Source organism: Chiloscyllium plagiosum, chromosome 35 (assembly GCF_004010195.1).
Source record: "Chiloscyllium plagiosum isolate BGI_BamShark_2017 chromosome 35, ASM401019v2, whole genome shotgun sequence".
Taxonomy (NCBI): Eukaryota; Metazoa; Chordata; class Chondrichthyes; order Orectolobiformes; family Hemiscylliidae; genus Chiloscyllium; species Chiloscyllium plagiosum.
The window spans coordinates 39579507-39594686 of NC_057744.1; the positions used below are offsets into that span (position 1 = coordinate 39579507).

Below are 15180 nucleotides of genomic sequence, written 5' to 3' on the forward strand. Positions count from 1 at the left end.
ACGGATACAATAAATGATATGAGTGGATGTGTAGGTAAAACTTTGATGGATGTGGAAAGCTCCTTTGGGGCCTTGGATGGAGGTGAGGGAGGAGGTGTGGGCGCAGGTTTTACAGTTCCTGCGGTGGCAGGGGGAGGTGCCAGGATGGGAGGGTGGGTCGTAGGGGGGCGTGGACCTGACCAGGTAGTCACGGAGGGAACGGTCTTTGCGGAAGGCAGAAAGGTGTGGGGAGGGAAATATATCCCTGGTGGTGGTGTCTGTTTGGAGGTGGCGGAAATGTCGGCGGATGGTTTGGTTTATGCGAAGGTTGGTAGGGTGGAAGGTGTGCACCAGGGGCGTTCTGTCCTTGTTGCGGTTGGAGGGGTTGGGTCTGAGGGTGGAGGTGCGGGATGTAGACAAGATGCGTTGGAGGGCATCTTTAACCACGTGGGAAGGGAAATTGCGGTCTCTAAAGAAGGAGGCCATCTGGTGTGTTCTGTGGTGGAAATGGTCCTCCTGGGAGTAGATACGGCGGAGGTGGAGGAATTGGCAATTTTGCAGGAGGTAGGTTGGGAAGAGTCGGTGGGTTTGTAAAAAACGTCAGTGTCAAGTCGGTCATCATGAATAGAGATGGAGAGGTCCAGGAAGGGGAGGGAGGTGTCAGAGATGGTCCAGGTAAATTGAAGGTCAGGGTGGAATGAGTTGGTGAAGTTGATGAATTGCTCAACCTCCTCGTGGGAGCACGAGGTGGCGCCAATGCAGTCATCAATGTAGCGGAGGAAGAGGTTGGGAGTGGTGCCAGTGTAACTACAGAAGATGGACTGATCTACATAGCTGACAAACAGACAGGCATAGCTGGGGCCCACACAGGTGCCAATGGCTACCCCTTTGGTCTGGAGGAAGTGGGAGGATTCAAAGGAGAAATTGTTAAGGGTGAGGACCAGTTCGGCCAAACGAATGAGAGTGTCGGTGGAAGGGTACTGTTGGGGACGTCAGCAGAGGACCAGGAGGCCCTGGTCATGGCGGATGGAGGTGTAGAGGGATTGGATATCCATGGTGAAGATGAGGCGTTGGGGGCCGGGGAAACGGAAGTCTTGGAGGAGTTGGAGGGCGTGTGTGGTGTCTCGAACGTTTGTGGGGAGTTCCTTTACTATGGGGGATAGGACAGTGTCGAGGTAGGTAGAAATGAGTTCAGTGGGGCAGGAGCATGCTGAGACAATGGGTCAGCCAGGGTGGTCAGTCTTGTGGATCTTGGGCAGGAGGTAGAACCGGGCTGTGCGGGGTTCCTGAACTATGAGGTTGGAAGCTATAGGTGGAAGATCGCCTGAGGTGATGAGGTTCTGTATGGTCTGGGAGATGATGGTTTGGTGATGGGGGGTGGGGTCATGGTCGAGGTAGGAAGAGATGTCCTCGAGTTGGTGTCTGGCTTCAGCGGTGTAGAGGTCAGTGCGCCGGACTACCACTCAGCCCCCCTTTATCTGCTGGTTTGATGGTGAGGTCGGGATTGGAGCAGAGGGAGTGGAGGGCAGCGCGTTGTGAGGGTGAGAGGTTGGAGTGGGGGAGGGGCGTATACAGGTTGAGGCGGTTAATGTCCCGGTGGCAGTTGAAAACGAAGAGGTCGAGGGTGGGTAATAGGCCAGCACGGGGTGTCCAGGTGGATGCAGTGTGTTGGAGGTGGGCGAAGGGGTCCTCGGAAGGTGGGCGGGAGTCCTGATTGTGAAAGTAAGCTCGGAGGTGGAGGCAGCGGAAGAATTGTTCGATGTCACGGCGTGTATTAAATTCATTGATGTGTGGGTGGAGGGGGATGAAGGTGAGTCCTTTGCTGAGGACTGATTGTTCGTCCTCAGTGAGGGGAAGGTCTGGAGGGAAGAATGGGGATGGAGTCATGAGCAGGGATGGTGTGCCCCTCAGGGTTCTGGGGGGCGGGGATGGTGACAGTAGGATCTGTGGGGGAACGTGTCAGCAGAATGCAGGTGAGTGGCGTTGGTGGGACGGAAGTGGTGGCAAACACGGCAATGGGGGTCGGAAGTCACTGAGCGTGTGACATCAGCGATGATGTGAGAGGCGGAAATGATGTCACGTGTGGTGCATGAGGAATTGTGAGGGGCGAAAGTGACTGTGGGAGCAGAAGTGACATCGTCAATCAGAGTGGGAATGGTGCAGTGTTATTGGGGCTGCACTCATCTGCGCAAATGGAGTATATTCCATCACATTCCTGAGATGTGTCTTGTAGATGATGGACTGGCTTTCATGATTCAGTAGATGAGATACTTGCTGCAGTATTCCTAGCCTCTGATCTGCTCTTGTAGCCACGGTGGCACAGTGGTTAGCACTGCTGCCTCACAGCGCCAGAGACCCGGGTTCAATTCCCGCCTCAGGCGACTGACTGTGTGGAGTTTGCACGTTCTCCCCGTGTCTGCGTGGGTTTCCTCCGGGTGCTCCGGTTTCCTACCACAGTCCAAAAATGTGCAGGGTGAGGTGAATTGGCCATGCTAAATTGCCCGTAGTGTTAGGTAAATGTAGGGGTATGGGTGGGTTTCGCTTCGGTGGGTCGGTGTGGACTTGTTGGGCCGAAGGCCCTGTTTCCACACTGTAATCTAATCTAATCTAGTATTTAAATGGTTAGTCCAGTTCCTGAGTAATCATAACCACTAGGTCGATGATATAGGGGCATTCAGCATCGAAGAGTGTGGTGCTGGAGAGCACAGCCTGTCAGGCAGCATCCAAGGAGCAGGAGAATCGCCACTTCGAGCATAAACTGTTCATCACGAATGAAGCTAGTAGCCCAAGGGGGTTGAGAGATAAATTGGAGGGATGGGGCTCAGGGAACGTAGCTGGGAATGTGATTAGTAGATGGAGGTGGGGGTGAAGGTGATAAGTCGGAGAGGAGGGTGGAGCAGATAGGTGGGAAGGAAGATGGACAGGTAGGACAAGTAAAGGGGGTGTTGCTGAGTTGGAAGGTTGGATCTGGGATAAGGTGGGGGAGGGGAAATGAGGAAACTGATGAAATTCACATTGATCCTGTGTGGTTGGAGGGTCCCATGACGTTCCTCCTCCAGGCATTGGTTGTATAGGGTTTGGCACTGGAGGAGGCCCAGGACTGCATGTCCTTGGTGGAGTGGGAGGGGGAGTTAAAGTGTTGGATAGGCACATGGATGATAGTAAAATGAAGGATATGTAGGTTAGAGTAGGATAAAAGATCAGCACATTACATTGAGGGCTAAAGAGCCTGTACTGTGCTGTTCTGTTCTGTGTTCTATCTGACTTTGTGATGGAGGGAAGTTGTTTGGGCCTAAGACAATATCTCCTGCAGAGATGTCCTGGAGCTGAAGTGATTAATATTAAGTGATTAAAGTGTGCAAAGTATGACTCCAAATAGTTTCTCCTGAATAGTCATGATCTCATTGAATGGCAGAGTGGACCTGATAATGGGATGATGGGCCTATTCCCAAACCTACATTCTAAGATCTTACAATTTTATGGACTCCAGTTTTGCTAGAATTCTTTAATACCACATTTGATCAAGTATTTACTTGATGTCAAAGGTTTCATCAAGGAACAGGAAAACAAAAATGTTTATTATAATAAATGTATCTTGAAATAAATGGCAAAAACATACTATTAATTATAAATGCAAACTTAAACTCCTGTAAATCCAAACAATTCATTCACACACACAACAAACAAAGTGGTGAGAAAAAATGTTTTCGTAGGAATGCCATGAATGGAAAATACAGGCAAATAAGACCCAAAGTTTGTGGATTAAAGTGCAGTCAAAAAGGGAGAAGTGGGGTTACTTTTTTCAAAGTTCCGTTTTGGTTCCTGGTGATATCATGTTGCTGTCAACTTCAATGATCTCAGTTTGGTAGCCAGTCTAGGCTCTAGCCAATCTAGCTCTTAGAACCATAGAAACCTGGAATGTTACAGTCCAGGAGGAGCCCTATGGCTCATTGATCTGAACCAACACAAGAATATACTGCTACCTACACCCGTCTCACTTTCCTGCAGTATGCCCATAGCCTTGAATGTTATGACACTTCAAGTGCTCATCCAAATACTTTTTAAATACTGTGAGGTTTCCCAGCTCAATTACTCACTGTGGCCAACGTTTTCCAAACCCCCACCACACCGTGGGTGAGCACGCTTTTCCTCGAAATCTTCTGCCTTTCACATTAACATTTCCACATAACCTCTCTGCTCTTATAAACTGTGTGTGAATGATAAAGGCAAGCACGGATCCTCTAAAGTAGCCTATACACCCGTCCTGCTATCCATCAGATCTTAGTGAGTATTGATACACATGCTGCTGAGTGCTGCAGGGTTCCCCCATAGTGACTCAGGCAGCAGAAAATATACTTAGAAAATACTTGATCTACTTGATCACATGCTTTATGACAAAATGGGTTAATTAGCACCAGATTGTCGGTGTTGATGCCTAGTTTTTAACCGTTTAATTTTTCCTCGTGGGTCTGCTGCAGAATGAACACACATGTACTCCATATGGCTACATGCCTCTTTGACATTGAGGAAGTGAAATTCCTCTCTGTCATGGTAATTATAGGTTGGTTAGCTTGACAATGGTGTTGGAGACAATTATTAAGGATGTAATAGAGCATTTGGAAAACGGTGACAGGATTGGTCTAAGACAGCATAGATTCACTAAAGGGAAATCATACTTGACAAATCTTGCCGAACCTTTTGAGGATGTGACCAGTAGAGCGGACAAAGGTGAATCAGTGTATCTGAAATTTCAAAAGGCTTTTGACAGGGTTCTACACAAGAGATTAGTAACCAAAATTAAAGCTCATGGTATTGGGGTGGATAGAGAACTGGTTGGTCGACAGGAGGCAGTGCATTAGAATAAGCAGGTCCTTTCCAGAGTGGCAGGCAATTGATGAGGTGGGTAACACAGAGTTCAGTGCTGGGACCCCAGCTGTTCACAATACATTATCAACTTGGACTAAGAATTTGAATGTAATATCTCCAAATTTTCAGATGACACTAAACTGGGTGGTAGTGTGTGCTATGGGAAGGATGCTAAAAGGCTGCAGGGAGACTTGGACAGACTGGCTGAGTGGGCAAATACTTGACAAATGCCATAAAATGTGGATAAATGTGAGGTTATCCACTTTGGTGGCAAAAACAGGAAGGCAGATATTACCTGAATATTGGCAGTTTCAGAAAACATGAGATGCAACAAGACCTGGGTGTCATGATGAAACAGTCACTGAAGGTTGGCATGCAGGTGCAGCAGGCAGTGAGGAAAGGCCATTACCTCACTTATATCAAGTGGATTTGAGTATTGGAGTAGGGATGTTTTGCTGAAGTTAAATAGGGTCTTGGTGAGACCACACCTCGAATATCGTGTGCAGTTTTGGTCTCATAGTCTGAGGAAGGATATTGTTACTATTGAGGGAGTCCAGCGAAAGTTCACCAATCTGATCTTTGGAATGGCAGGATTGACATATGAAGAATGACTGGGCTTGTACTCACCGGAATTTAGAAGATTGAGGGGTGATCTCATAGAAACATATGAAATCCTAATTGAGTTGGACGGGCTAGATGTGGGAAGAATATTCCTGTTGTTAGGGAAGTCTAGAATTAGGGGTCACAGTCTAAGAGTAAAAGGTAAGCCATTCAGAACTGAGATGAGGAAGAATTTCTTCACTCAGGAGAGTTGTGAACCTGTGGAATTCTCTACTACAAAAAGCTGTTGGAACCTGTTCATTAGATATATTCAAGAGGGAGTTGGGCATGACCCTTGTGGCTAAAGGGTTCAAGGAATTTAGAGAGAAAGTGGGAATCGGATACTGAGATCGCATGATCAGCTATGATCATATTGAAAGGTGGAGCAGATGTGAAAGGCCAAATGGCCTACTCCTATGTCTATTTTCTATGTTTCTATGTTCATGTTGAACGATAGAACAGGCTCAATGGGTCAAATTGTTTACTCCTTTTCTTGCTCCTATTTTCTTGGATTATATATTTCTGTCATGGCAAGAAACTACCACATCATTCTCTCCGTACTAGCACACAAAGCCTTTGCAACCATGTCTTTGAGACGCTGAATCTGAGAGGTTAACTGGATCTTTGAGATTTCTATCAAGTGCTGAGTAACATCACCTGCTCTACACATATGTCCAATACATACTCCCTGTGCAGTGTTGCACCCTCACCAATGTGGCAGAGGGGTGTGGCTGCAGCAAAAATACTGTGTTAGACCCAAAATAGAATCAACGTTTTCATTCAACATCTTCAGGAGGGAGGCAAACTCATCTTTTAGCCCATTGTGCTATTTGAAAGTAGTCATCCTTCTGCTAGATCCATGATTTTGCCTGTAACCCTATTATATCTCAAAGTATCTTTTTTATTCATTCATGGGATATGAACATATAAGCCAGCATTTATTTTCCACACAGAGAGCAGTTAAGCGTCAAAAACATTACTCTGAGTTTGGAATCCCATATAGACCTGTTCAGGTAAGGACAGCAGGTGAACTAGAAATATATTTCCAGTAATCCAACCATTGTTTTGCGTCATCATTAGACTCTCAACTCTATGTGTGTTATGGAATTCCAATGCCATGCAGAACATTACCTAGATCTCTGACTTAATAGTCTAGTGATTAAACCATCACCACACCAGTTAAGACAGCTGTTCAATTCCCGTTTCTTACTGTAATTATTTACAGTAAATTACTGTAAATTATTTACAGTATCAGCCATCCCACTTTCCAATTAAGTATTTCAGAGTCAACAACTATGAGTAAAACATTTAACTTTTCTCTTTTGCTACATGTTCTTTGGATGGAGTGACACTCTCCAGGGAGAATCACAAGCACTTTGTTTTGTATTTTTTTCCATATTCTCTCTTGTTGAGATGAAGACAATGAAAGGTATTTCTGCTGTAACCCTTAACAGCCTAATCCTATTTAAAATTCATTTCAGTCTGGTGAATCTCCCGAGCTGGAAGATGCTGGGAGTAGAAAATGAAGTATCTGAATACTATAACAGGACCTGCTAACAGTGCTGGCATTGAGCTTCTCCTACAGGCAGTTGTAAACCAATCAAACAGCATAAGCAGTGCCCAAGGGGTGCAGCCTGTCTGACTGACCTTTGATGTGGCTCCTATTTGCAGGTATTTATGAAGAGTTCAGGATAGATAGAATATCAGTTTCTGTGTGTTGCTTTTGTAAAGCCTGTGCGTGTGTGTGTACTGCCTCGTTCACACTTGGAGATCTATTTCCAACACTCTTCATCACCTGCTTTAACCATGTTGCTGGGTAGGTTGCAGACTTGGTATAATGTACTTTCAAACAAACTTTGGTCATTTTCCTGTGTTTGATGCTCAGTAAATAACTGGTTTTGGTTCAGTTTAATTTACTGTGGCACTCTGACTCTGCAGTGAACAGCTTTGCTCATTCACTTTGACTTAATTTAATTGTCTACTTTCTATTTTCATTCTGTGTATTTTCTTTACAAATCCCTTGTTCTATTAGGCAGGGGAATTTTGAAGTGGATTTAGTTATTTAAACACTTGGATATGAGGTTAATAATAAGAGCCAAACGCAGTGTTTCTTTTACACGACAAGTTATTAGGATCTGGAATACGCTGCCAGACAGGACAGCGGAAGCAGATTAAATTATAGCTTTCAATAAGAATTAGATAACTCGAGAAAAGGAGGAATTGAAATTCATTGTGGAAAGGACAATGGAATGGACAAAATGGGGAAATCTTTCAAAGAGCTGGCTCTGGCAAAATGAAATAATGCAGAGTATTGCTCATTAAGAAGCATAAATGAGAATCCTTTATAAGTTCAAAAGTTGGGAATAAGAATGGGCTGTGTAGGAACATTGTTGCTGGCTTGACCAACATTTATTGCACATCTTCAATTGTCTTTGAGAAGATGATGGGGAGTTGTTTTCTTGACCTGTTGCCTCCATCAGTTCAGTACACCCCACAATGTGGTCAGGAACAGAATGTGCGTATATCTATGCATGTTAAAACAGAGAGAGCTGCATATTCTGCCCCTGTGCATGTGGGCAAAGTTTGTTGAGTTTGTCTTTGTGCCTGAGTATGGATTTAGCTGTGTGGGGTTGTTGGTGTCTGTGTATTAATCTATGAAATCTGCCTGGCTGTGTATTGATTAAGGATGCAGTGTGTGTACAGAGGAACCTTGATTATCTGAAGGACATGGGCGGGGAGTATTTCGTTCGATTAATCGAATTCCGGATATTTGAATGCCAGATAACATAATTTGCCGAGCATTAGGAGCTTGCGATCTTGCCGGATAATCTGATATTTGGATAATCAAATGCAGGATAATCGAGGTTCCTCTAGTGTAGGTATATGTAGGTTAGATATCTTGATGCGTGTCTGTGTTTAGTAGGTCTATGTGTATCTAGGGGTATAGAACATACAACATAGAACAGTAGAGCACAGTACAGGCCCTTTGGCCCTCGATGTTGTGCCAACTTTTTATCTACTCTAAGATCAAACTAACCAACATACTCTTCAATTTACTATCATCCGTGTCACTTAAATATCCCTAATGTACCTGACTCTACTAGCACCACTGGCATGGCATTCCACGCACCCATCACTCTCTGTGTAAGGAACCTACTTCTGACATCTCCCCTAAACCTTCCTCCAATCACCCTAAAATTATTCCCCCTTATGATAGCCATTTCTGCGCTGGGAAAAAATCTCTGATATCCACTCTATCTGTGCCTCTAATCAACTTGTACACCTCTATCAAGTCACCTCTCAACCTTCTTTGCTCCAATGAGAAAAGCCCTAGCTCCCTCAACCTTTCTTCATAAGACATGCCCTCCAGTCCAGGTAGCATCCTGCTAAAACTTCTCTGCACCCTCTCTAAAGCTTTCACATCCTTCCTATAGTGAGACAACCAGAACTGAACGCAATATTCTAATTGTGGTCTAATTAGGGCTGTATAAAGCTGCAGCATAATCTCGTGGTTCTTAAACATATCATACACCTTCTTAACAACTCTATCAACTTGGGTGGCAACTTTGAGGGATCTTTGGATGTGGACCCTCAAGATCCCTCTACCTGTCCACATTGCCAAGAATTCTGCCTTTAACCCTGTAATCTGCATTCAAGTTCAACCTTCCAATATGAATCACTTCACACTTTTCCAGGTTGAACTCCATCTACCACTTCTCAGCCCAGTTCTGCATCCTGTCAATGTCCCATTGCAACCTACAACAGCCCTCCACATTATCCACAACTCCACAAACATTCATGTCATTGACAAACTTACTAATCCACACTTCCATTTCCCCATTATCCACAACTCCACAAACATTCATGTCATTCGCAAGTTTACTAATCCACACTTCTGTTTCCCCATCCAATCCACACTCCTACTTCCCCATCCAAGTCATTTGTAAAAATCACAAACAGCAGAGGTCCTGGAACAGATCCTGACCTTTACTATAGTCATGGAGAGAGATCGGAGCAGACAATATGGGAAAGTATTTAATTAGGGGAGGGGTAATAGCAAATCTATTAGGCAGGAAGTGTGGAGCATAAATTGGGAACAGATATTCTCAGGGAAATGCATGACAGAAATATGGAGGTTGTTTAGGAAGCACTTGTTGCATGTTCCTGAAGAAGGGCTTATGCCCGAAACGTCGATTCTCCTGTTCCCTGGATGCTGCCTGACCTGCTGCGCTTTTCCAGCAACACATTTCCAGCATGTACTGGATAGGTTTGTCCCACTGAGACAAGGAAGGAACGGTAGGATGAAGGAACCTTGGATGACAAGAGATGGGGAATATCTCGTCAAGAGGACAAAGGAAGCTTACTTAAGGTTGAGGAAGCAAGGATCAAAAAGGGCTCTAGAGGGTTAGAAAGTAGCCAGGAGCAGACACTACTGAAGTATATTGGGAGGATGTGTGCATGTCAGTATGTGTGTGGCAGGATGTATGCTAATGTGTGTGTCTGAATGTGAAGCTGCGGAAATACCTGCCTATTTCTCTATCTCTTGAATCACCTATCATTATGCCTTCTCCAGTCTTTCTTGTACACCCCCTTAAAGTAATGACACTTTGTGCGCAAATGGTTAATGGATGTTGTAGGTTGGGACATTGACAAGATGCAGAACTGGGCTGAGAAGTAGAAGATGAAGGTCAACCTGGAAAGTGTGAAGTGATTCATTTTGGAAGGTTGAATTTGAATGCAGACTACAGGGTTAAAGAATTATCCTGGAGTTCCCACAGTGCACAGATGGAATTTGGGATAACCTTGTAATTTTGGTGTATGTTACCTTGTTACATTCAATCAATCTTAGTACTGTGAATAAATCTTTCTGAACAATTGTACTCTTGACTACTATTTAAAAACCTAATGAATATTATAAAATCTATTCATTCTTATGAATGTTAATAACATGTTTTAAGCCTTGCTATGGAGGTGGTAATGTCGACGTTTTGGGCAAAAGCCCTTCATCAGCTCATTATCAATGAAGGGCTTTTGCCCAAAATGTCAACTCTCCTGTTCCTCGGATGCTGCCTGACCTGTCGACTCCTGCATTTCTCACTTTCTCCATGGGGGTGGTAATGGTCTGGCTTAGATTCTTCTTGCTTTAGTGTACAGAACATAACTTGACAATTTTTCAGAATGTCAAGTAGATGATAGTGTTATTACTGTAATATAACAATATGGCTAGGGACTTTGCTAGTTCTGGAGCACAAATCTTCAGCCAGAATGTTGTCAGGCTGAAATTCTGTCTTTGTAGAATTTGGCGCCTTCAGCTGTTTCTTGTCATCATTTTGGGTGAATTGAGTTAGCATTTATGATGCTTGACACCTCAACGGGAAGCTTAAAATGGGTTTTGCATTTAGCATTTCTAGCTGAAGATTGCTACAAATACTTCAGCGTTAATTTTTAACAATTATGCTGGCTGCGCCCATCATTGAGGTTGTGGGTATTTGTGAAATCTTGTATTCATTGTATAATTGTCAACTGCCTTTCAAGGCTGGAGTTGGTAAGACTACAGAGCTGAGATCTTATCCAATGGCTTAGGTTCATATTTCTCTGTTTATTGCATGAGTAAACAAGTATCTTTTGTGCAACAGCATACAACATGGTCGTGGTCTGTACTACTGATAGATTTTGTCAATGTTATGGGAACTAGCAGTCTATGAAATTAATGTTGAGAGACTGTGGCTCCTGGACAGAACTGAAATAATTATGAGATGGGAAAACTGTTTAGGTTCAGTTTAGTGCAAATAGTATCAGATTCAGTATTACCTGAATGAAGAGGGCAGACTATTAAGGTCTCATTTGCTGAGGGAATGCTGCTGGTGGAGATATTGTTTCAGTTCATTTTCATTCCCTTTCAATGTCAAGAGCTAGACCTGACCTATTCCTAAATAACTTAAACTCTGAAGCTGTTCTTCGTTTGGACTGTCTGCCTTTGTTACCTGAAAATTGTAATTCTCTTCCACGTTCATTCATAGACAGCAGGGTGAGAGTGAATACAACCTTGGTCAACCTGGGTCAGTGGATCAAAATCTTGGAATTCCCGCCCAAATGACATTGTGAGTCTATCTACAGCACATGTATGATCTGTAGACTGTACCACATGGAAGGCAGGTGCAGCTTGAGAGTCAGATAGATGGATAGTTTAGAGTTATTGATAGTGTGGTGCTGGAAAAGCACAGCAGACCAGGCAGCATCTGAAGAGCAGGAGAATCGATGTTTTGGGCATAAGCCCTTCATCAGGAATGAGCAATCAGGCTCATTCAGGATGAAGGGCTTATGCCCAAAATATCAATTCCCCTGCTCCTCAGATGCTGCCTGGCCTGCTGTGCTTTTCCAGCACCACACTCTCAACTCTGATCTCCTGCATCTGCAGTCCTCACTTCCTCCCAGTTTGGAGTTGTGTGTGCTTCTTTTGATGCCTGACTTTGCCCCTGCTGTTCATGACAAAGTCTTTGTTTGTTCCCTACTTCCCAAATGAACCTTCTGTTTTTTTCCTTCAGCATAACTCAGGGTCTTCTATGAGTCAGTAGGCTATTTCACCTTTTCATTGACTCTTTGTGGAATCTTTAAAATGTTTACCACTTTCATCCTGGAAGTCTCCTGCTGTGACTTGAGTTCTAGGTATTTTCTCCATGAATGTAGTGTCAGACACACAAATGTGTTCATGTAGACAGTCCATTCCAGTTTTAAAGTGATCTGTTAAAGGAGCAAGGATGAAGTGAGCAAAAACTTTTTCACTCAGTTAGTAGTTTGGGTAGTTTTGCACTGTCTGTAAGTGTGGTGGAGGCAGATTCAATTGAGGTATTCGAGATTGCATTTGATGATTATTTGAATAAATATAATATGGAAGAGTGTATGGAAAAAGGAAGAGACTTGCAAACTTACAGAGAAAATACAGGAAGGTATGAGGTAATGATGCTCACTTAAAGAACCGGAGCCATTGCTAAATGGTTCCTTCTGTGCCATAACAATTGCATAATTCAGTGGAGTTTGCTTTAGGTGATTAGCCCCTCAATGTTGGGCATATTGACCTGGGGAATGGGAGATTATTGCTTCATGTTTCATATGGAGTTAGTTCAGGCAAAAGAACAGCTTCACTCCCAGTTTAATCAGTCTTCCCCTACTGAAATGAGGCTAACAACAAATCCCTTCCTGATTTTAATGAAAATGTTCTTGCGCTAAGTTCCACCTTTCACCCACACTTTCTCTGTTTGACTCAGCTAATTCTGCTAGAAAGAGACAATAAAAGAAAAATTATGGATAAATTAGTTACAAAGAAGAATATTTTTAAAACATAATGTCTTCGTGGAGAGGTGATAGCATTGTGGTATAATTGCTAGACCATCAATGCGGACAAGTGTGAGCTAATTCACTTTGGTCGGAGTAACCGGAATGCAAAGTATTGGGCAAATGGTAAGATTTTTGGTTGTGTAGATGAGCAGAGAGATCTCAGTGTCCAGGTACACAGATCCTTGAAAGTTGCCTCCCAGGTTGACAGGGTTGTTAAGAAGGCATACAGTGTTTTAGCTTTTATTAATAGAGGGATCGAGTTCCAGAACCGTAGGGTTATGCTGCAGCTGTACAAGACTCTAGTGCAGCCACACTTGGAGTATTGTGTACAGTTCTGGTCACCGCATTATAAGAAGGATGTGGAAGCTTTGGAAAGGGTACAGAGGAGATTTATGAGGATGTTGCCTGGTATGGAGGGAAAGTCTTATGAGGAAAGGCTGAGGGACTTGAGTTGTTTTCGTTAGAGAGAAGGTTGTGAGGTGACTTAATAGAGACAGATAAGATAATCAGAGGGTTAGATAGGGTGGACAAGGAGAGCCTTTTTCCAAGAATGGTGATGGCGAACATGAGGGGACATAGCTTTAAATTGAGGAGTGATAGATATAGGACAGATATCAGAGGTAGTATCTTTACTCAGAGAGTAGTAAGGGTGTTTAGATTAGATTAGACTACTTACAGTGTGGAAACAGGGCCTTCAGCCCAACAAGTCCACACCGACCCGCCGAAGTGCAACCCACCCAGATCCATTCCCCTACATTTACCCCTTCACCTAACACTACGGGCAATTTAGCATGGCCAATTCACCTAACCTGCACATTTTTGGACTGTGAGAGGAAACCGGAGCACCTGGAGGAAACCCATGCGGACACGGGGAGAATGTACAAACTCCACACAGTCAGTTGACTGAGGTGGGAATCGAACCCAGGTCTCTGGCGCTGTGAGGCCACAGTGCTAACCACTGTGCCACCGTGCCACCCACAAGTGGAATGCTTTGCCTGCAACGGTAGTAGATCCGCCAACTTTAAGTACATTTAAGTCGTCATTGGACAAGCATATGGCCGTACATGGAATAGTGTGGGTTAGATGGGCGTCAGATTGGTATGACAGGTCAGCGCAACATTGAGGGCCGAAGGGCCTGTACTGCGCTGTAAAGTTCTATGTTCTATCATTCTAGATACATTAATAATGTTCTGGAGATCCAGTTCGAATCCCACCACAGCAAATGGTGGAATTTGAATTCAAGTTTTTAAAAATCTGGAATTAAGAAACTAGTGCTGTCCATGAAGTCACTGTCAGTTGTCAGACAAATTCATCTGGTTCATCAAATAAATGAAACTGGAAGGATCATCTGGCATCAATTGAGGTACCAGAAAAGACAACAACAAAGACAGACCTGTACACCCTGCAAAGTGCTCCTCACTAACATCAGGGGGCTAGTGACAACATTCGGAGTGGTGCCTCATAGGCTAGTCAATAGACACAATAGACGATAGACAATAGACAATAGGTGCAGGAGTAGGCCATTCTGCCCTTTGAGCCTGCACCACCATTCAATCCTTAATCAGTATCCTGTTCCTGCCTTATCTCCATAATCCATGATTCCACTATCCTTGAGAGCTCTATCGAACTCTTTCTTAAATGAATCCAGAGACTGGGCCTCCATTGCCCTCTGGGGCAGAGCATTCCACACACCCACCACTCTCTGGGTGAAGAGGTTTCTCCTCATCTCTGTCCTAAATGGTCTACCCCATATTTTTATGCTGTGTCCTCTGGTTTGGCACTCACCCATCAGCGGAAACATGTTTCCTGCCTCCAGAGTGTCCAATCCTTTAATAGTCTTATATGTCTCAATCAGATCTCCTCTCAGTTTGCTAAACTCAAGGGTATACAAGCCCAGTCGCTCCAGTCTTTCAGTGTAAGGTAGTCCCGCCATTCCAGGAATTGACCTCGTGAACCTACACTGCACTCCCTCAATAGCCAGAATGTCTTTTCTCAAATTTGGAGACCAGTACAGCACACAATACTCCAGGTGTGGTCTCACCAAGGCCCTGCACAGCTGCAGAAGAACCTCTTTGCTTCTATACTCAATCCCTCTTGTTATGAAGGCAGACTATTAGCCTTCTTCACTACCGGCTGTACATGGCATGCTTACCTTCATTGACTGGTGTACAAGAACACCCAGATCTCTTTGTATTGCCCCTTTATCTAAATTGATTCCATTTAGGTAGTAATCTGCCTTCCTGTTCTTGCCACCAAAGTGGATAACCATACATTTATCCACATTAAACTGCATCTGCCATGCATCTGACCACTCACCTAACCTGTCCAGTTCACCCTGTAATCTCCTAACATCCTCCTCACATTTCACCCTGCCACCCAGCTTAAGCAACAACCTGACAT

At 44.2% G+C, this 15180-nt stretch overlaps 1 protein-coding gene across 1 annotated transcript in view; it reads left to right on the forward strand.

Moving 5' to 3' along the window:
* The first annotated feature begins 7036 nt into the window (after positions 1-7036).
* Positions 7037-15180, forward strand: part of LOC122540532 (zinc finger protein 385D-like) — a 75268-nt gene continuing 67124 nt past the window's right edge. Inside the window, exon 1 of the mRNA XM_043676396.1 lies at positions 7037-7116. Coding sequence (XP_043532331.1) covers positions 7098-7116 — 19 coding nt within the window. The 5' untranslated portion in view covers positions 7037-7097. The remainder of the gene's footprint in view (positions 7117-15180) is intronic.